General features: G+C 42.7%; 1 protein-coding gene across 1 annotated transcript in view; it reads left to right on the forward strand.

Moving 5' to 3' along the window:
- Nucleotides 1-23359, forward strand: part of PDIA5 (protein disulfide isomerase family A member 5) — a 136639-nt gene that overhangs the window by 90948 nt on the left and 22332 nt on the right. The window contains exons 12-14 of the mRNA XM_048869818.2: nt 8263-8333; nt 10323-10486; nt 12545-12675. Coding sequence (XP_048725775.2) covers nt 8263-8333; nt 10323-10486; nt 12545-12675 — 366 coding nt within the window. The remainder of the gene's footprint in view (nt 1-8262; nt 8334-10322; nt 10487-12544; nt 12676-23359) is intronic.

Consider the following 23359-nt stretch of genomic DNA (forward strand, 5'->3'; position numbering starts at 1 on the left):
GAAAATGGGTGAATGCACAAAGGATTTCTGACAGAAACATTGAATAAAACTCTCTAGTTTTATCTGATTTCTTCCACAGAAGACAGTGATCACCCGAGCCCATTTTTTTAAATGTAAGTCCGTTTAGCAAAATTTTTAGATTACCTTTCTAAAAACAATCATGAATCTTTCTGCTATCTGCAAGATTTTTGTGCCTTCAGGCGCACCGTAGTGCTCGTAAGAGGAAAGGAAATCCAATTCTTGACCTTCAGTTCAACTATATTTCCCCTCCTTCTGCGGCGATGATAATTTAGGGTATTTTAAAGTTTAGGGTATTAAAGCCAAAGCAGCAGTGGTTGCCACAGTCAGAGTTGCATACCATTCCAATCCCATGTTTTCAGTTGCTGAGAACTTAATAGAGTGCTACGCCTTGATCGACCCTCTAGATCTGATGCGGCAGATGGCAATGCAATTCTTTCTTCTCTTTTGGACTTGATTCCGCAGCTCCTTCCTCCTTACGTGGATACTGCTCAGGAGTCACTTGAAGTGGAGCATTCAGAGGAACACTACTTGAAGAAGGAGGGGTTACTCACCCTGTGCAGTAACTGTAGTTCTCAGAGCTGTGTCGTGATGGGTGCTCCACTATTCACCCTCTTTCCCCTCTGCTTCAGAGTTTCCTTCTGAGACTTGGCGATGGAGAAGGAACTGGGGACGGTTTGGCCACATGGCCTGATAAAGCCTTGATCTGATAGACAGGATATGGGGCATATGTGCACATGAAGTGGAGCACCCATAGGGACACACATCTCTAAGAACTACACTCACTGCACAGGGCGAGTAACCTCTCTTTTCCCATTAGGTTAACAGAAATATTTGTAGTATGCAGCCATAGGGGAATGCAGAAATGGCACGTTCTAATGAATATTGATAAATGCTAATGTTGACTGAATAGCTTGTCAATAGAAGGAATTTAATGATGATTCTTTAGAATCTTTATTCACAATTTAATTGGTCTCTAGGGTTCTGCAAATCGGAAATTGCTTGTTCTCAATCAGCTGGAGGTTGGTGATGATCTTTATCTCTTGCTTGTCGTGTACCTGCCTTCTCTTGACAGCCTCAGACAATGCTGTGTGGAAATGAGAGGCTGTGGACAAAACAGTGATATTTATATAGCCTTAACTTGAGAGAAACTAACCGTAAATAAATGCCATGGAGAAGCAGTGATATTTGTATTCTGGGGGCAGCAGTAAGACTGCCTATGCAGTAGCTTGGTTGTTGGATAATTGGTTTGCTGCATGTCTTCTATAGGCAGAACTGTGAGTTTTCAGGGGTAGAAATATATACATTTTTAGCAGTGGTTTTGAAAACAATTTGCTGCAATAGACTGTAGTTTTGTGTCTTTTTAATGGTACCAAGTGTCATGTATAATAAATAACAGTGCTGTTTATTTGGGGGAGGGAAGGAATTATTTTTAGTTAAAGATCTACACTGCCATGTAAAAGGTCTAGATTCAGTTTCCATTCCTGATCTCTTGCTCTCTAGACCACAGGGTTGGGTTTACTGTGCAGGAGGGCGTGTATGTATGGAAGAGGGAGCAGAGTGCAGTACTGGGCATTGGTGAATTTGAGTTAAGACCTGCAGCATTGGAACAGACTAGTTATCCATCTGATTCATTATCCTGTAAAGCTTAGCATGTTCCCTGCTGGGCTTTTGGTCTTTTATTTTAATCTATTATTAGCTGAAGGCTAAAATTCAGGTACTTCCAATCTTTACAGGTAGAAAGCATTTTACTCCACTTGGAGATGAGTTTGATAATTGCAGCAGTTGTTGTGGAATATGAACGTTGCCATCTCTGTAGTGCATCCATGATTAATTTTTATTTTAAAGGCGAGATTGTTCCATCAGATAACCCACAGCTAATAACGGTGACTTAGATTTTTCATTACAGGTCAGTTCAGCCAGGTGGCAGAATAGATCATTTCATTGCATAAAAATTGTATGTTCATGTCTTCATTCAGTAATTCTCCTTTGCAGTGTGATGTCTGAACCATTCTGCTGTCCCTTATTTTCACTTGCTAAATGCTACTATTCTATTGTGGGAAGGAGCATGTTAGAGATCCAGATAAGAGTGTAGGGTGGCATTTTCAAATGTATCAAAGTGGATCTAAAGTACCAGTCCCACTGAGAGCTAGTAGGATTTATGCTCCCAAGTCACTTAGGTATTTTTGAAAATCTCCTCCCTAGCCCTCAGATACTTCCAATTTTCATCATAGCAAACAATGGGCCTCAGTCCATGCCGCATGACTCCAGTTTTACGGTAGTGAGCTACACTGGTATAAAGATGCAGTAACACAGTGGTGAATCAGGGCCAGTCTGTCCCTTAGCCCTATGGGGCCAAATCCTCAGGTGGCGTGAATTGGCTATTCCTGGGGGAATTCTGCACCAAAAAATTACAAATTCTGTGGACAATATTTTAAAATTCTGCAAAATGCTGCATATTTTTATTTGTCAAAATAACACAATGTAGTCACACCAGTTTCAATTTTTTGGTAATTTATGTCAAAATATTTGTCAGCAAGTATTTCTGTAACAATACAGACAACAAAAAAATACAGGAAATGTTTTTTGACAAATAGATTCCTTACTAGGCAAATTAATACAGAACTTGGAGTAATAATTCATTTAAACCACAGTACAGAAACATATTTCCTGCACCCCTCAGAAGCAATGCAAAGGGGGAGTCCAGGGTAATGGAAGAGATGAGGGAGTGGGAAGTAATTGCTGGGAAGGAGCCTGGGGGGTGAACCTGGAGGGTTGGGGTTGGTGGTGTGTGTGTAAGTAAATATGGAACCTTTTTTGGGGGAGGGTGGAGGGAGAATTGGGGAGCCTCCCCCATGCAAACCCTGGCTGACCCCTAGTCTCTCCCACTCAGTTAGGCACATCTGCCCTGTCCCCAAGTGTCCCTGCACCCCCACTGAGGCACCCCCTGTCCCCATGTATCTCTCTTTTTATTCCCACTCAGCTGCGCCATGTGTCCCTGTACCCTCCCCCATCCCCCCGGTGTCCCGCCACCCTCAACCCCCCATCCCCATGTGTTCCAGCACCTCCACTCAGCCTCCCCTTATTCCCATGTGTCCTTGTCCTCCTTTTTCCCCCCAGTGTCTCTAGATCCCCATTCATCCACCCATTATCCCCCATCCCCATGCATCTCTCCGCCCCCACTCAGCCACCCCTGTCTCCATGTAGCTCTGCACCCCTCTCCATTCTGTACCCCACAATAGCCCTTCTGAACCCTAGCCTGTGTGACCCTGCCAGGCAGCCCTTATAACCCTCTCTGTCTCCCCCTCCATATCCCAGGCCTCCTCACCTGGCTCCACAGGCTAGGCACTGTGATAAACTCAGCCTCTGCTCTCCCTATCGGTTGCTGACTGCTACGAGTGGTGAGCCAGCTGCCTCTGTTCTGGCACCACAGCAGCCCCTGGTGGGAAAAAGGCGTAACTGCAGAACCTTTCTGTCAGAATGTATTTTCTGTGGGGGGAAAAAAAATATCTGTGGTACACATGAATTCTGCACTTGTGCAGTGGCACAGAATTCCCCCAAGAGCAATTGGCATGGCTCGTTTGGTTTCACTAGAGGCACATGGATTTACACCGGAGGAAGATCTGGCCCCTGAGGCTCTAAGGCAGGGGTTCTCCAATTTCATTGCACCGTGACCCTCCCTTCTGACAATAAAGTTACTATATGATCCCTGGGGTGGGGGGTGTCGGATCCCGAGCCCTGCCCCCCTGGGTGGGGTGAAAGGGATTCGCAGCACAAACCCCGCTGCCCTGGGTGGTGGTGGAACTCGGGGTTCAGTTTCAGCCGTGGGTCCCAGCAAGTCTAATGATTAAAATGGGGTCGCAACCCACATTGGGGTCCTGACCCACCATTTGAGAACTGCTGCTCTAAGGTGCTTTTATTCTATTTTGAAGAGAGCTCACAGAGCACTGTCCTGTTGCTGCATTATCACAAGAAGACTGAAACGTTGGTAATGGCATCTTCAAAGGTGGACCTCACAGCTGCCGCCGATTTAGGCATATGTCTGCAAAATTCTTCAGCGTGCTGTCTGTGATAAAAGCTCCCTCCTATACCTACAAGCCTGCTTGTTAGTTCTGTTTGTAACTGTGGTTTCCTGGACTGGAGCAGAACCTAGGTAGTATGGAAATGTTCAGTTGGTCACCGATGATGTAAGTCTCTTAGTAGCCCATCCCTTTGTCGATATACTTCTACCTCTTCCAAATTAGTATCATCCCACCGGTTTGTATCTGAAAGTGCTTTTAACTGCTAGCAATTGGAATGTGCCAAGTTAGTCTTATCTGCCCGACAGTGGGGTTTTGGGTTCCTGATTGTTGCAGTTTTCATGCCCAATCCCTATGCTTTCTCTGCCCTGGAATGATACAGAGGACGTTGAACATCATGATTCTGGCTGTTGTCATTGAGCCTTCTGACTCCTGATTAACAGCAACTGCATTGGAGGAAGAAGTTGTTTATTCCCGTGGTTACTTAAGTCGGTTGAGAACATAAATTATAAATAAGGAAACTGGAACTTTGTTCATGCAGGTATTTTAAAACAATTAGCAAGGGCTTGTTTTACACAGTGTGTATAGTACTTGATTTTTTGTAGCTTTTTTTTAAAAAGTTTAAATCCCTCTCTCTTTTCAGTATGGAATATTAATAATTTACATTTGTTTTATGTATCACATTTCATTGCAGTGGCTCAAAGCATTTCACCTCTCTTAAGCCCTGCGGACTAGGTAAGATGTCTGAATGAAATTTTAGTTTTACTGACTTTGCGAGTGCTTTTTATGTATCCTGTTGTAAAACTAGGCAACTCAACTAGATGAGTTGATGTACCCCCTGGAAGGCCTCTGCATACCTCCAAGGGGTACCCGTACCCCTGGTTGAGAACCACTGGTGTAGGAAACAATCTGAGAGAGACCCTGAATTGTTTCTTGTAACTGGTTTCAGAGTAGCAGCCGTGTTAGTCTGTATTCGCAAAAAGAAAAGTCTCTAAGGTGCCACAAGTACTCCTTTTCTTTCTTGTAACAGATTGCTCCCTCTGGACAGGACATGATTCAGGGAACTGGTAATGGGGCACAGAGACAAGACTCAGATATTGGGGGCTTGGGGTTAATACAGTAATGAGACAGAGCTCTGTGTCTCGTCTGCAGTATTCAGCCCTACCACCTCAGGCAGGCTTTGATCTTTCCAGATCATACTTGTCAAACAGGGTCAGGCCTGCTCAGACTTCCAGGGAAAACCCCAGTGGGCTGCAGGAAATGCAGGTGATGATTCAACAGAAGGTGTCCTTCTGTCTGAGTCAGTCCTGAATCATTGCTCAGCACAGTGTCAATATTGGAGGTGCTGTGTTTCAGGTGAGCTATTATGGAGAGTTTCTGACCACTTGAAATCATTAATGATGATACCTGGCACAGAGGCACAGAAATGTCAAGTCATTTGCCGAAGATGATTCTGCAAATCTACAGAGCCCACGTCTGGTTTTCCAGCTGTGGGGTGAGAGTCACTAATTTTCACTTCCTCAGGAGTTCCTCTTATCCTGTGACATGAGTCTAAGGATACGTCTACACTGCAAAAAATAAACTCTGGCAGTGTCTCTCAGTGCCTGGGTCAACTGACTCACAGGGCTCGTGCGATGGGGCTAAAAACAGCAGTGTAGACATTCCTGCTCAGGCTGGAGACGGGGTTCTGAGCACCTCCCCCGTTAGTGAGTGTGAGAGCCAGGGTCCAGCCCAAGCAGGAATGTTGATGGCTATTTTTAGTGCCATAGTGCGAGCCCAAGTCAGTTGACCCAGGCACTGAGACTGTCTGCCACAGGTGTGTGTGTGTGTGTTTTGCAGTGTACACATACCCTAAGGCTCCCAGTTATCCTTATTCTCACTTATCTACAGTCCTACTCTCTCCCGTGTCTCAGATGTTCCCAATAGCCCCAGCCAGGGGAGACGACGAAGGAGTTTTTGCAGCAGGTATCAAGACATCCTTGCACTTGATTGTGACCTCTCTTCCTCTTCTGGGACTGGATAGGTCACTTTCCTTGTGTTGTCTTGTGCTTTTAATGGCACCTCATGTCAATATACACGTAACACAAAAGTGCATCTGAGCTGTGATTCAAAGTTCTCTTTATTTACGGGGGGGGGGGGGGGGGGGGAATAACACAAAATGAATAAAGATCCCTACTCAGAAAAAGTTAAATCAATCAATCCAAGTCTAAGTCAGTGAGAACTGTCAATCCCTCCCAGAAAGCTGTGTGACTGCAGAATTTCTGCAGTGGCAAATAAATCATCACACAAGCTTTTTGCATACTCTTAGAAACGGGATGAGCAGTGACAGTGGTGCTAAGATAGTAACTCTTTAGGCTATTCCAACTTCTTTCTGAATAGAATTTCACCTCTTATTGGATCACATCTGGTTCCAAGCTCAGGGCTTCTGCTCTTCTAACTGCAAAAGCTTTTGTAGCTCCCCAAGGCAAGGAGTTTCAGTTGCAAGACCAACCTGATTCTGCCATTTTAATGGCTTTAAAACTTCATTTGTTTTACTCACATTCAAAGTGTCTCTTGGTATCAACTTTAGCAGTTGGGGCTGTACCTAATTGTTTCATAGATGTTACGCCATAATGTTGTGATTTAGGTCCTGTCTGTGATGGGCTTTGAACCTAATGTAACCACAGTTCCATCTGTAATGGGTGCAAACATGGGTGTCTGGCCAGGTTTTAACAACATGTTCAAGCTTAGGTCCATGACTGCTCTGGTTTTGACTCTTTCCTCCAGAATCCCTCCACTGGGCTTCAGCTGGCCCAGCTTTGTCTCAGTGCACTCTTTGACAATGGTTTAAAAATAGCCCCGGTGCTGCCTAGAAAACCACTTTTGCTGGAGCCTTACTGAAATGGACACCAAGCCCTGTTTTCAAATATGGTATTCAAAGCACAGTAAAGACAGGGCCTTTGAGTGCCTATTACAGCAAGAAGCAAAGGAGGAGAACAACATGACTGACAGCAACCTAGGGGGAAAATAAAGCACCTGTAGGGATTTGATTCCCACCAGGTATCTAAATGCAATACATCCCTTTTGCAGCACAGTACATTAACCGCCTTCAGGGTTTCTGCCCGTTTAAAGCTGTTGATAACCAGTTCTAGTGCTTTCAAGCTCTCGCCCCTTGACAAATGGTGGGCCAACCCTATTCTGCTTTTCCCCCGGCCAGAGGGAACCTACTCTGTGCTTGCCTGTTCTGGGGGGAATGGAAAGAGTTATGGGAGTGCAATGAAGTGGGCCATTCTGAAGGGTTGTATACAGGACTCCAACTACAAATGCCCAGGGCAGAGCTTTCATGTCCTGGCTGGGTGCTCAACGTGCATGGAGGCCTTGGAAGGGCTTGTACTGTTAAAAAGCAGCTTTAAACAAATTGCTTAGGTGTAAATGAGTTTGTCTGATCACCCGAACATAATGCGCCTTTGTACTATGTTATGATAATGATTCTTTAGGTGAGGCTTTTCATCTATTGATCTGAATGGCTCTGTGTTTGTACAGCACTTGGCAGAACTGGGTCCTGGGTCCATGAGTAGGGCTCCTAGGAGCTACAGTAATAAAATAATAAATAATAACTTCACACAGGAAGTACCTTTTATCTCCATTTTACAGGCCTTGCCTTCATTAAGAATATATGTGTTGGTGTAATTACATGGAAGTGATTAACCTGGTGCAAACTCCTAATGTAGGCTGGCTGCACCAGTATAAAGTGGGACTTGTATCACTGCAGTGTAATCCAGATTAAATTGCTAATTTAAAATGCACCAGCATAAGCCAGATTTTAAATTGATGAAGTTACCCCAGTACATCATTTCTCTAAGTAGATTAGATAAGAATTTGAAAATTGAGGCAAGAGAGGTTGAGTGACTTGACCAAGGCTACACTGCATGTCAGTGGCTTGACAGATACTGTGTGTTCTGTACTTCTGATTCATTTCCAGAATCCTGCAGAATGTGTCCATTGCATTTGTTTAAACAGTCTAAATTCTAGTGACCATTTTGGAAATGATCCTAAATATTGCTGAAGCTTTAAAAATGAAACACGTTCTGAATTCGAGTAAATCTCCACTACATGGTTCTGGACATTGACAGTGGCTGGATGGGGCAATGACTAACCATGGAGTGATTCTTTGTTTTTAGTGAAGCTCTAAATCCAACTGCGAATATTGCGTAATGTAGAGTTTAATTTGGGTTTTCTCTGGCAGGGTGCGGGCACTGTAAGAAAATGAAGCCAGAGTATGAGACGGCCGCAGAGATGCTGCACGGAGCCAGTGATGTAAACTAATTTCCTTTATTTTCCCCTTTTCAAATAATCCATTATAAATACCAGAAGTAATATAAATGACTTTTCCATCCCTCCCTGCCACAATTTTAGCTGTTCTCATCCTCCCACAGGGCCCTCCATGATGTGCTTCCAAAGTACAGTCTCATCGGTAATGTATGAGCCTTGCCAAAGTGTTAGCAAGAACATTCTGTCTTGAGTGAAAACAAAATTGCCAAGTGATTATATATTCTGCTGTAGGGCCTTATTTATACACAATATGATCAAACCCAAATATAATGTGGAAATGTTTACTTTCCCATTAATTAAAGGCCTCATGCTAAATGCAAATTAAGAAGAAGTGAGGTTTCGTTTATGGTGTGGATGTAAAAATTTAACAGACTCGTTTCTCCTCTTGCATACATTGATTTTACACTGGTGTCATTCCACTGTACATCAATGTAAATAAGAGGAGAATCTCAGGCCCAGTGATGATGATAATCATGGTTGTTGATTCAGCACCGTCATGGGACAGGCCGTACAGGAATGAAAGAGATGGTCATTGCAGTTTAGACACTCAATGCCTCGGAGACAGTGGTCTTGTCTCAAAGCACAGTTGGTCCTTCTTCAATAATGCTCCCTTCCATTGAAGCCCACCAAGCCCTTCCAAAGAAAGGAGAGTCAGTTAAGGGGGAATTTGAATGAAGAGTGGTTATTTGGCACAAGAGTGTATTGGAGTTGCAGGGGAAGACCTGAGGGGAGAGAGCATGAAGATGAGAATGGGAGGAAGACGTAAAAGGGGCATTTGGGAGGTTTTATGCGGAGGGGGGAGGAGGTAGGAGGAAGTGGGGGAATAGATGTAGGAGAGGATGATGCAGACACTTAAAAGTGAAATGGGGGCTTGAAGTTGATGCAGAATATGAGAAGAAGCCAGAGGAGGGCTTCAGAGAGTGTAGTGACATGGTTAGAGTGGTTAATTTATCAGCAGCATTTGGTATTGATTGGAAGGGTGCAGGAGGAAGTATGGGAGGCCATATAGAAGAGGCAGGATTGCAGTACTGGAAGCAAGCACTGACCAAGGAATGGACAGTGAGTTAGTGGGAGGACTGGAGACAACATGGTAGGTTTGTAGCGATGTCGTAAGGGAAAAAACAACTGCCTGCGGGTTAGGAGGAAAAGGCAGGGGAGCATCTTGGCACCATAATGACAGGTTGGGGAGGGGAGCAGGAAAGTGGAGTTTTCAGTGGGAGGGGTTTGGATCAGGAGCTCAGTTTGCTCCATGCTGCTTCTCAGTTGGTGGGAGGGCATCCAAGATGAGATGTGGGACTGGGCAAAAGGCAGGTGGGGTGGAGAGAGGGCTCTGAGGATGGGTAATTGAAGGGTAGAGACTGTATCAAGGTCACCCATATTTAATAATTTATGTGGCAAAGGGAAAATCCTGCTCCCCCATGTGGCCATGCATAACAATAGAACCAAGACAGTCCCACTGTGCTGGATGTGGGGATGAGAGTTGCGCAGGTGGGCCACCCTGGCACAGGGAGGGATGAGGCAGGACCAGAGGATCTGCTGATGCATGTGTCCTCCGGTCGTTGTCCTCAGCTCTCCTGTGGCCAGGGCATATGAAGGCTGTGGATGGCCTCTGAAGCCATTGGACTGAAGTAGCTTTATCTGAACGGCTTCACAGCCACTCAGCCTGGAAGGGAGAATTCCTCCCATTTGTCCCCCCACCCCTGACCACAATACACCTGGTCAGTGTTCAGGTAGGCACCTGAAGCTGGGTGTGTGCATTAGGCTGAGCTGCAAGGTCTTGCGTTACTTTGACTGTATGACCTGGTAAAATATATCCATCCCTTCACAGTGTTTTGTGGAGCCAGCTGTGTTTTTCAGTATACATGTAGTTTGCATTTGGAGTCTAAACCCATATGGGTGCCTCTGAATCTGTACTATCTCCTGGCTAAGAGTGAGTGCGATGCCATGGTTTGCAGTTAGCTTTCTCTGTTTCAGAGTCCTGGTGTCCTTGCAGCTGTTGATGCTACTGTCAACAAGGCTGTGGCAGAAAGATTTCACATCTCAGGGTTCCCTACACTGAAGTACTTTCAGGACGGAGAGGAGAGGTACACTCTGCCGCAACTCAGAACTAAGAAGAAGATCATTGACTGGCTGCAAAAGTAAGTTGTATGAGTTGGAATTTTCATCCAGATTTCTGGCTATTAGCCGCTGAAGATTGCTTCTGTGAAAAAGTAAATCTTAAACTGAGATACATCTCCTACTTAAATCCCTTACAAACAAAAACCAAATCGAAAGTACTGAAAGCCACACAAAGAGGTGTTCATTATATTTTTTTAATACACAAAATCCTTTGTTTGCTATGGGTTTTTTTTTTAAATACGTGTCTCGGTAATTCTTTCCCAAAATAAATATTTTTAAAATATCTCCTAAGTCTCTCTCAGGGGGGGCCTAACAGTGGCTCAAACAAATAAGATCAAATTTGCTGAACCCTCTTTCTGTTAGCCAGTAGTTTTCCTTGTTTAGCAGCCAAATTGTTGTAGCTGTACTTTTTTCTGAAGTAATTTCTGACCATCAAAACTGGCATCTTTCTTACGAGTTGCAGTAAAACGTACAGATGTAGGTTGAATGCATGTTGAGAAGAATGTAGCTCCAAGAGGGAAGAATTGTTGATGTAATTGTCTCTTCATTGTTTTGGAAGAAAAATATAAAGAATTTTTTTTTTGACGTACAGAGTTTCTTTTCTCAGAAACTTCGTGTTTATTCTGTTTGCTGTATTGTGCCACAGAAAGAGGTTTCATCTATATTTTGCGATTATTTGCTGAAGTTGTGCTTTCACCATCTAATTGTGAAATGAGGCATCCAACCTTGACTTCTGAACGGAAGAGTTTGGTTAATAATACTTGGCATTTTATTTTGTTGGGCATGCAAGTCTCTCTAAATGTCTTACATCAAATGATTAATTTGGTCTCACAAGACTGTTGTGTGGAAAGTAAGTTTTACACCGGGGTGCACTGGGGGGTAGCGAGATTGTGATTTGACCAAGTTCACACACAAAGTCAGTGACCGTGAGGGAATACAGACTCCCTCTTCCTGTTGTAATCACTGGACGCTCTCCAAACCAGTATCCAGAGGTTGAGCTGGGATATATTGTCATAGCTCCATTGAAGTCTGTAGAACTATGACCGTTTACATCAGCTGAGGATCTGGCCCTCGGGTATCCTGATTCCTTTGTTAGCAACTGGGTGACTCAGTAGTGATGGAAATATGGTTGGTGTATAGCGAATGACCTTGAATGGAATTAAAATGTTGAGTTTTCATTTGTTTTATCCATAGCTGACTGTATTTAAAACAGTGCCATTCCTGTCATTTTGAAAGTATGGAAACTGTAATTTAATACTGCAGTGACAAATGAAGGTCTTGATAATATGCCTTCACGCTGATGATTTTATATAAGTAATCACTTATTTAAGATACAGCAGGAATGAGTCTTGAGACATGTCCATGAGGTGGTGAATAGCAAGAGCTTTCTAGGGGTACTCTCCAGGTACAGGATTGCTGTTAGCTGGACACTGTATGCAATCACAGTTGATAAATGAAATTATCTTTATTCAAATATTGCAGTTCATTTACTCCCTACCCTCCAAAATGGGTTTGTGTTGATTATTGTATCCTGGTTTCATTTTTAGAATTTTGTACTTCCCAGCTGTCTTGAAAGACTTGACAACAAGTTTACATTATGGTGATATACAGTACATTGTTTGCTTTAGTGGGTGTGATTGATGTATGTCAATTGCCTTTTGATTCCACCTGCTGTACCCTAATGTTCTATATGCACGCCTATAAACACAGCCGTACTGGTGTGACTAGAGCAAATCAGGAAACCTTTATTTCAGCCTGACCTTTGTTTCAGAACTATAAATTCCCACAGTCATTTTGAATGGTTCTGGAGCAAAAGTCCACTCTGTAACATCTTTGCTGAAATAAAGGTTTTCCTATATTGAACCAGTCATGTTCAGAATCACATTTTTACTGATTTCTGAAAATTAACTCTTGTCTTTCCTGGCAATGGAAATGCTAAGTGCATTTTCCTATGGTACAAATAGCCATAAGGATCCTCTACTACCATTTCCTCAGAGCAAGAGATGACAGAGCCATAAGGCCTCTTGGCATGCTTCTAAAAAGATCTAAGAGATCCATTGTTTTTTCTTCTCCTCTAGCCCACAAGCACCACCTCCACCTGAACCGGCTTGGGAAGAAAAGCTAACGAGCGTTATCCACCTAGCTGGAGAAGACTTCAGGGAGTCTTTAAAGAAGAAGAAGCATGCCCTTGTCATGTTCTATGCCCCATGTGAGTATTTGTGTTTCTGTTTATCATATAGCTTTTGTGTCCCTTGTAGCTTCTGAAATCCTGTGCTTTGTATATACTTTTGTAAACAGTCGTTAATTTAGATATAGACCTGAAACAAACCTCCGGATCTGAACACCCTAAATTTGTAGTTCATATCTCATTCTGACTTAGCTGCTTGAGACCCTCCCTAATATAGTCTATGAATCTGTAGGGGGGGCAGGATGGAGGAAACAGCCTACAGCTTTAATCCAGAGACTGACTACTACAAGGGATCGCAAAGGAGGCAGATGAATAAACAAAGTGCATTTATTTTCCTCTGCTTCGTTTTATGGCCTGCATAACAAAATGTGATTCTTTATATTATAGTGATGGATATGTTAGTATGTTTCTTAGTATGTTACTCCAGTTTATTTGCCATGGTACCTCCAGGAAAATCAATGGAGTAATGCAGGGGTGAATCAATCCCTTGGTAGTCCAAATCTAAATTCTGATGGAACCATTTCAGGAATAATCTAAACTCACATTTTAATCCCTGCCTGGAACGAGAGTCCAACTTTAACAACTTCATCACCAGATTATCTCATTTACATATAAATGAGCAGCTCCAACCAGCTCCCTTTAGAAGTCAAAGGGAGTCTTTCCATTGAGGTCAACGGAGATTTGCATCAGGCCCTTTGTAAATCAGATGTGCAGGGTGGGGAGAGAAGCCAATTTTTCCGACTATTTGAAATAACTCTTTTTCAAATACGTTCAGTGCTAGAAATGTTTCCAACCAACACTGGTGCTTGGCCTTCTTTCTGATTTGCATTGTGTTATTTAAACCAGCAGTGATCCCTTCCATTGTCAGTATTAGTCCAGAGGTGGCTGGACGCCATTCAGCTTTTAGTCTTGGGCAGGTGTTTTGGTTTGTGTTGGGGGGAGTCTGTTGTTTAATATCTATGGCCTGATTTGTTTTAAAAGGGCCCTGACCATGCGCCCACCCAATTTTGCGTGCAAAATTCTGTGCCATAAGATGACTGTCTCTGCAATTAATTGATAGCATTTAGATATGTAATTATCTCAGTCAGATTTGTTCCCACACAACTGGAGACTGTTTTTGAGAAATCAGGCCCTTAATGTTTAATCAGGCAGGAGAAACAGCTCCTTATTTTGCTTTTCTGTAAGAAAATTAAACATGAATGCATTCTGGGCTCCCATGCAGCCCTGCTGGATGTGGGACACAGAGAGAAGGGAATTCCTGGGAGATTGTAAAAGAAAGGGAAAAGAGATTGAATCCTTTTTCAACTCTAGTTCCCACCGCCCATTGACTAAAAATTTGTGCCAGGAATTACTGTTACATGGATCCCTATTGATTAAGAATGAAATTTTATTTTAAAAGCAAATACATTTAATAGTAAAAGTAAGGCATATGCCATTGTTCTCTCCAGCTAGTTGATTTTACCCTAGTTTCCCAGTGTGAACATAATCCATGGAGGGAAGAGATCTTTTTCTTCCCCCACCCCACACTGTGTGTGTGTGTGTGAGAGAGAGAGATTTGCTTATCTTTAGGTCATTTTAACAAAATTTAAATAAAATTATTTAAAAGCATGCATTTAAAATATTTTAGTCTTTATAAGTCACTAAGGGGATGGTTTAGAGACTCATTAATATGCAACTCCAGAGGTCAAAAGCGTGTGGCTATTTACTGATACTCTTACTCGTGTTGGATAGTACCTTACACTATATGTAGTCCCACTGAAGTCAACAGGGCTAAGTATGAAATAAGGTACTAATCTCATTGTGAGTAAGGGTATCGCAATCCGGCCCTAAGTGCATTAATGGGTTGGCATAACTCAGTGCTGTTTGGTGCAGCTGGATTACTCTTTAGATGTAGTTTTACAACACACTTTGGGTGTCTATCTGTACGTGAGTCTATCTGCGTAGAGGATAGATTGGTGTTTGTTAAATATCCTTATGGGGCTTTTTATGACTTACAGTCAAGAGGGACTGAATTGCCATTACAATTTCCCATGTTCAGGGCGTACAGTATTTCAGCAGATTTGTTTTTGCTTAATGTGTGTCTGTGTGCATGTGGTGGGGGGAGGGTACACACACACACATGCAGCAAGTCTGCTTTTAGTCAGGCCTGGTAGGAAAGAACTGATGAATATTTTAAATCTCTGGTTGCAGCAAGATAATTATTAAGGAAACAGAACAGTACAAATCATCCTATACAGAGTTGGCTGCTTTTCTGCACTGACAATGTGCCTTCTGCTAAATTTGATAGATTATCTTTTGTTTACCATTTCCTCAGTCATGGGACTTCTCTGTGCTCATGCTTGCTAATTAATGTTAACTTCTTTATTTTAGTGCAGAAAGAGCACTGCTAAAATTGCCAGGCCTCGTTAGAGCAAATAATTTTCTTTCTCCATTCAGCGCTACATCCTAGGTCAGTGCAGTCCTGCAGTGTGTTACTGTATTCAGTGAGTGCCCTATGAAGGAGCTTGTCTTATTTTTTTTTATAAGAATTGTGAACCTCTTACATGATTTAGGTTTTAGATCTAAAACAATAGGTTGAATGTTCTGACCTTTCTAAAGCCTTCACTATGACGAATAAACCTTTAGGCAAAGGCCACAGTCATTTCCTACCATCTATCCTTTTCAAAATAATTGCTTGCATTTATATAGCACCTTATAACCCAAAGCACTTAATGTATCTAAGAATCCCTTCACCCCACTGAAATACAGCCACTTGTGGGGTCGGAATGTGGCAGTGTTTGAAGAGCACAGTGCAGCCCCTCACAGTAGTTTAAAACAGGAAGTAAGGCACAGTGAACCAAACTGAATCTACGGGGGGAATTTAGGTGGGCAGCGCATAACTTCCCCCATCAAGAATTTGGCCAGGACATAGAGGCTAACACCTCTGTGCTTGCAAAAAGTACCATAGGATCTTTAGTGACTTTGAACATGTGCCAAAGCCTCTTGAAGTCAATAGAAAGACTCCCACTGACCTCAGTGGACTTTGAATCACGCTGCTTTGAGTGGTAAAGGCCTTGGTTTTACGTTTCATCCAAAAGATGGCATGTCTAGCAGCGTAATGAGTCCTAATTTATATTGGGCTATTAGTCAGTGCTGACTCAGTGGAAGAGCAGCACCCACAATATAAACAACGCTACTTGTAGTAGCTAGGTTTTTACTGGTCTTTCATCTTGGTACTAAGCAGATCCAACCCAGAGCAGTGTGGTTCTGAATGGTGACAAATGGCATTATGGCTGCAGGCATTTTCAGCAGCCAGTTTGTTAGTAATACCACAATTTGTTAGTATTAACATGCCCCTTCTCTGTAAACTCTGCACAATAAAAATCAGCTGTTGATTAGCTGTCAGAGCCACAAAGGACAGACAAGTTGCAATAGAGTATCATCTCAGTTTGGAATGTTTCACTGGGTAACTCCCAGTGAATCAGACAAGAATGCATTATAAGGTTTATTACTGAGAGTAGTGTTCCGGTTTTTTCTTCTAGTTAGGATTTCTATTAAGGGTTTTCTGCAAGTACGAAAGAGTTTCCAAAAGGAAAGATAAACCCAACCCACATTTATTTTCTTTCCAACAGAAATATTGTTGTTTAAAAAACAAAAACTAGCATGGAAACACATTTCTTTGTGGATTATCATGGAGGTCAAAAACTACCTCCAAAAAGACTTTTATATGAAGGAATCAACCAGATTGGGAATGGGGTTGGATGGTGATGGAAGTGTCTTAGTTCTTTGGGATTTTTCTTTATTGGTCAGCTTTAGTGCAAGGGTTTGGTGTTTCCCGGACCAATTTGATTTCTCTTCTTAAAAAGTACCAGGACAAACACTTTAACAAATATGTCCTATCAGCTGAAACAAGAAGTAATAATAAGAAAAAAGATTCACTGTTCCCTTTAGTGGCTTGTAAGTGTTGCCGGCACCCAGTGCCAGAGGCGAACAACAGCAGGGGTTCGTTGTCCGGTGTGCGTCACCCAATAATCACAACGGGGTGGAGAAGCAGAAAAGTTTATTTGCAGCTGCAAACAAGGTACAGGGAGAATAGAATCTCAAATCCTGCACCCAGAGCAGGAAGTTACACAGGCTTTTATACATCCTTTCTTCAGCATACTTATCCAATAGCAAGCTGCCCTAAGTATCCATATAGCCAGCCAATCCAGTTACCAGCTAGTTCCCTTGTTCTCTGTACCATCTGTTAAACCATACATAAAGCTGCTTTATTCAGCATTGTTCTTCCATATCTGCCCTGTTTGGCCTTGTTTAGTTTCAGGCAGTCTGACTCTGCAACATATTGTTGCAGATCCTCAGCATAACTGCTGCGAGTGCCTCCAGGCAGGGGGGCCAAGGACACTTGGGCCTAGTACGCATAACTGCTGCGAGTGCCTCCAGGCGGGGGGAGGGGGGGCAAGGACACTTGGGCCTAGTGCGAGGGGGCTTCATTGACACTCGTGGTCTTCCATCCCCTTGAGTTACCTAATGGCCATGCCCAGTGTCCCCAACATAAGGATGGTCATTGCCAACACTATTAACTTTCCAAGGGACTTCAATTTGTAGGGCTCAACAGGGTTCACAGAATGGACATTTTTAATAGATATTTCACTGCTGAGAGCTGATTTTCAGTTGGCTTTACTAATCAGCAGAGAAACTTCAATTTAACCTGAAATGATTGTCTGCTGGTGAGGTTTATTCCTTAGTATTATTGCAGTGTAACCCACAGAGGTTGTGCAAAGATGACCCAGAATAAAAACATTATTAGGGACCACACACTTCTATGAAAGGGATTTATAGAGAACTAGTCGGAACCGGGCAGCCTCTATATGTATAGTTAGGACCTTAATCTCTTCTTTGGCTTTTTCTCATCTCCTAAAGTTTCCCCAAACTTGCATTGTTCTTTTTTGTGGTGTGGGTGAGTTAGAATGTGAAATCTATCTCTGAAGAGATTTTTGGGAGGGGTTTGAATCTTGGTTAAAACAAAATGGGTCTTAATATTGTTGTAGGTTGGTGGTTGGGAGGCATGGCAGCAGGTCCTTCTCCTGGCAGTGGTGCAAACACTCTTTTCAGGCCGCAGGGTCCTTATTAAGATGTACCCTGACTGAGAGGCATTGTCACCAGCTAGGCCAGGAACACCTCAGTCTGCTTATGCATAGTGGTAGGAAATCAGATGGAGACATGGCTTTGTATAGATTAGATCAGTTATTTCCTGTATTTCTGTATCCATCTCATTGATATTGTGTGGGACACTGAAGTCTGCAACAGGCACACGTTAATTTCCCCCCACAGACTTTGCTAGAAACAAAGATCAGCCTCCTGCCTTATTACCTGCACCAATTATACCCCTTCTCCCCCCCCCCCAAGTCCCCAACCCCGAAAATGGAAACGTCCCAGTTTCGTCTCATCTGTACACTCATGAATACACAGAATGACACAGGTGAGCAGGAAGTTGGTGCACAGGAGTGGAACACATTTGGGCTTCTCCAGGGGCACAAACAGGCCAGAAAGTTGCCCTAATAAGATAACTGAGGATCTCCCTTTCCCAGTCTCATTGCAGAGTAATCCTTAGCTGGAATGGAGCTGGCTACACCAGATCTCTGCTATCCCTTCTTTGTCCCTCTCATGTAGGGGTGTAGTCGAGTCTGCCATGCTCTGGTGATCCCTGTCTGGTGTAACAGTCAACCAGCGTAGCTTAGAGCAAGGACCAATGGAGAACTAGCCCCAGAATTGGGGAGTCATAGAATTGTTTCTTTTGTGGCATCCCCCCGTCAGCTAGCTCATCACTGTAGATGTGGAGAGAGTTGATCCCTGTGTGAGGGAACCACAGTGAAAAATTGTCTGAAATATTCAACTGTTGGGTGAGCTAGAACCAAACATGCATAAGAAGGGAACAGTTGTGTGATCAGTTCTGTATCCCATAAGCACGTAGGAAATGTTGCACTGGATCAGATCATCTACTCCAGTATCCTTTCTCTGACAGTGACCAGCACCAACTCTTTCAGGGTAGGCATTTATGACATCATAAATCTCTGCGGGAGACATTTCCTAACTTCCCAATAGTTAGAGGTTGGTTTATGCTGTAACTGAGACTGCTTATCTTTTGTGCAAAGGACTGGTATTTAGTTCCTTACAGACTGTCCCTGCAGAGTAACTACATAAGTGGGTGTGTATACATAAGCCAAAATCCTTCAGGAGTCTTCATGACATAGGTATCAATTATATATATATACTCACACATATATATACACACACACACACCCCACATACAAATTACTGCTGCACACAGCAAAGAATCCCTTTAAAGGCAAAAGCATCTGCAGGACGGTTTTACTGGCTGTTGACTGAAAGGAGAGGAAAATACCCAGGACCTAGATCTGAGCCCTCAGATAATGATGCATTAAATCTAGTGGGTTTATGCATTTCAGAGTTTTGATGATTTATGTGATCTCTGCCTGTACCTAATTTCTCTCTGTATATCAGTAGGGAACTTGCTATTTACTCTCATGTCAGTCAAGTATCTGCTAATTGGTGTAAGTCGTGTGGATGACAGTGCTGTCTGGAGAATCCATTAATGGTCTGTTTTGTTAATGGGTGAATCTGTACAGAGGCTTCCGTGATCAAGCTGGCACAGACACTGTTAAATTCTTGGTGTCTGAGGATAATAATTAGTGTGGAGAGAACTGCTCTGAAAATCGTTTATCCATTACTCTTACTTCAGAAGTTATGAGTTAGTTTAATGGACTGAACACAGCTGAAGAAGGAATGTGAGGAAGAAGCTGGGAATACAGCTATGGCACTAAACCGTAAGATAAATTAGTCAGGTTCACACTCATAAAGTTCTCTTGTTCTCTGAAACAGGATTCCTGCTTTAAATCTTTAATAACCTTAAAATGTTAATGTGATTTATTTATTTATTTATTTATTTATTATGCGGCAGCTACGCCAGATGATTTAGCAGTCGTACCACGTCTGCCATTTGCTGCAGAATATTCCTTCTCCTGCCCCCAAAAGTACCACCATTATCCTGCAATATAAAGATGTGAATAGGGAAGGTTTCAGATGGCTAATATACTACCATCCTTCTAAAGTCTCTTGACTTTGTGGGGTCAAGCTCATACTAGGTAACGCTGTAACTTCTGTTTTCGGATGATACCATAATATTACAATGGGCCTGATTTTGAGCCAGACCGTAATTTAGGAGGTATAACTTTGATGCTGCAGTTAACTGCCCCTTTATTTTTTCATCTGCAACTAGCTGCAGGCACAGGTATAGGACTTTACCTTTTGACTGCCCAACTGTGCCTACAAGTCAAGTGATTGCATGGAAAGATCCTGTTTGCTCATGCAGTTAAATGCAGCCACAGAAGTGTGGTTGGAGTTAATTGTGCCTCCCAAATCAGAGGCCAGGTTGAGGCCTGTGTTTAAAATACAGCTTCATGAAGCTGTGGACCACAAAGGCTTTGTCAAATGCCACTGGGAACTGACAAAAAATGCAGGGAAAATCCAGGTGTTCTGTGAGTTAAGCACCAGCTTTGGTCGGAGTGTCTTTTATTTCAACCCTTTTCTGTTCTAAACTAGTTCAGACGTGCTCACGGTACATCTCTCCATTTTGCAGGATTACATGTGCCAAGGGTCAGAACTACTCTGGTGATGGTGATAGTCCATTCTTAATAAAATCACATCCTTGTCCCCTGCTGTAGGGGAAGAGCCAACCGAGAAGTCCTCTGCTGCTAACCCCTTCCTCTTTCCTTGCCTTCCCCATCGCCAAATTCCAGGGAACCCACGTCTGGCCTGTGATATTTTTTTCAAAGCTCCACACGTTTCTGTTAAAGGCAGCAATTTCAAAGGATTTGGTTTTATGCAGCACCTTTGCACTCCAGGTATCTCAAGCATTTGACAAACTAATGAGATAAATACAGTACGCAGACAGCAAATGCGTAGGCAGAGCTGTAGCCATAGTTACCTAGGTGCCCTTTCAACACGCGATATGCATGCTTTTTGAACAAGTGCACTTCAAGGGTTAATGATATTCCATAGCCAGTAGTAGATTCTGTGCCAGTTTCATACCTGACAGAATTCTAACTAGCTAGGACTTCAGAAACCGACAGGCAAGGATTCCGAGAGTGCGCAATGACCATTGCAGTGCATGTTGTTGCTCTGCCAAATGACAGCAAGCTAGGAGCAGGAAGCTAGGAGCGCTTCTACGATGAATACTGATGATCTAGGGTGGGGTATCCAAAGGCACCTCTGGAAGTTAGGTACACAGCTGCCATTGACTGTCTGTGGTATGCCTTAGATGTTCTTGAAAATCCCCCCCATTCGACTGGTGAAAGAGGGCTCTCTTGAAGTACTAGTAAGAATAAGAATTAATACTTAACACTCACATAGCTCTTCCTAGACTATGCAAGAGACTAATTAATCCTGCCTGCATCCCTGGAGAGTAGGGTGTAAGTTTCTCCATTATACAGATCGGGTAGTTGAGGCAGAGAAGTAGAGACTTGTCTGAAGGCACACAATGAGTTGATGGCAGAGCTGGGATTATAGCACAGGAATCTCAAAATTTTTTTAGCCCACTACCTATTTATTGATTCATAGATATTGTTTGGGGGCTTATTCCTTCACCCACTTACTTCCCTGGTCCTTCTCGCATGAACAGAGAGCAACAATACCTGAAGTCCAAAGGTGTAAACAATTTGATGTTTATTGGGGTGAACTTCCAGCAATCATGATTCCAGTTTCCTTCCTTAGTGTCCCCCTTCCCAGCTCTGACACCACAGAGCCTTACCTGTGTCCCTGTTCCCATTCCTGCCCTTAGCTAAACGTGATTCCAATTTCCCCACCCCCATTCCCTGTTCCCATTTCCCCCCCCCCACACACACACTTCCTGATTGACTGCAGACTATATAGTAAAACTTGAGTTCTGCTTAGCTATACCTTAACCAATCATTTTACTGAAATTTAACTAACCAAACCTAACATATTGTAACATGATTATTTAACCAATTATATCCCACCACCTTAATTAGTTTACACCCAGCAAAATTAATTATACAGCAGACAGAAACAATCACAGAACCAGACAGAGATTATACAGACAAACAATAGGGAAATGGGGACTACGGTGATAAACGACAAAGAAATGAGGATTTCACATTCTAGGTATTGATAAGTGAGTTCTTGCCAGACAGGATACTATCAAACTAAGTTTCCTTTTACATCTTCTAGGCACTTCCCTTTCTCTGGAGGCGATAGGCATTATCAGGACAGGATTGTATTCCTAACAGCCCAATAGCACCTTATTTCAATGTGACTAGTTTGGAATGTGAAGATCTGACCATTCGCTTCCCAGCTTAAGGCTGCCTCTGCTGCTTAGCCAAAGATCTTAGCCTAAGAACAGGGCCTCAGACTGTCACAGTGAGAAAAGGCCCTATAAACAGGCAGACAGTGATTTTGATTCTTTCTTTTATACCTCTGTAACTAGCTAAGTGATAAGAATACACCTAAATTCTTCGAGTACAGGCCTTTACAGACAGGCCTGAATATCTATATTCTAACAGATATTAAGGTCAGAAGGGACCATTATGATCATCTAGTCTGACCTCCTGCACAATGCAGGCCACAGAATCTCACCTACCCAGCCCTGCGATAAACCTCTCACCTATGTCTGAGCTATTGAAGTCCTAAAATCATCGTTTAAAGACTTCAAGGTGCAGAGAATTCTCCAGCAAGTGGAAGGAAAATTTCTTTTTTGCTCTTTTTAAAGTGTTGATAAAATAGACTTCAAATATCTTAGCAAACACCAGCGCATTGTGAAATTATTAATAGGTTGCTTGTCAGTGTTGAGAGCCATGAGGCAAGGCCTAATTGACCTGACACTTAAATGAAACCCCACAAACTTCTCAAATCAAAGGACAAATCCCTTCCTTTCAGATATTAATGATCATTCCTCCAAGCCACAAGTTATGCTGTGTCAGATCGTATTATGAAAAAAGGTTTGGGCCCAGATATTGTATTAAAAGGCACTCCAGTTCTTTACCAGTGGAACAAAAACAAATTAACCTTTCAATAATATCTCCAAATGGCTTTCTTGAATTTGTCTGTGGTTTCAATAACTTGTGTGGCTGTATGAATTATATTAGTATAAGCACTGGCTGTTTTTTCAGCTCTTATCTCTGCAATTATAGTACATGGTCTAACTTTTTGATTGGCCAAGGAATAGCCTTCTTTTAATTCTAGTGAATCGCTTCAGTTCTCAAAATGGAAACAGCCTTTTTTTACCTTCTGCATTCTGCCAGCTCCTCTGTCGGCTTTGATGGATTCTAATATGTGTCTTTTACTTGCTTGGAAGTGTGGTTGTTTTAAAACCAATAATGGAAGGCAACGTCTTTGTCTTATTTAGAGGGTGATTATTTAGACCAGCAGACAGGGAGTCAGGACTTCTGGGTCTATATTTTGGCTCTTAAGTGCCTAAATCCCTTCTGAAAATGAGTTTTAGGCTCCTTAATCAGTTAGGAGCTTTGACGCTGAGCACAGCAACACCTAAATATCTTTAAAAATGTGGGCCTAAGTGACTAAGGTGCCTAAGTGCCTTAAACCCTTTTGAAAACGAGATTTAGGCTACTAAATCAGTGAGGTATTGCAAGGCTGAGCACAGCAGTATCTAAATACTTGTTAAAATCTGAGC

This window comes from Caretta caretta, chromosome 11 (genome assembly GCF_965140235.1).
Source record: "Caretta caretta isolate rCarCar2 chromosome 11, rCarCar1.hap1, whole genome shotgun sequence".
Taxonomy (NCBI): domain Eukaryota; kingdom Metazoa; phylum Chordata; order Testudines; family Cheloniidae; genus Caretta; species Caretta caretta.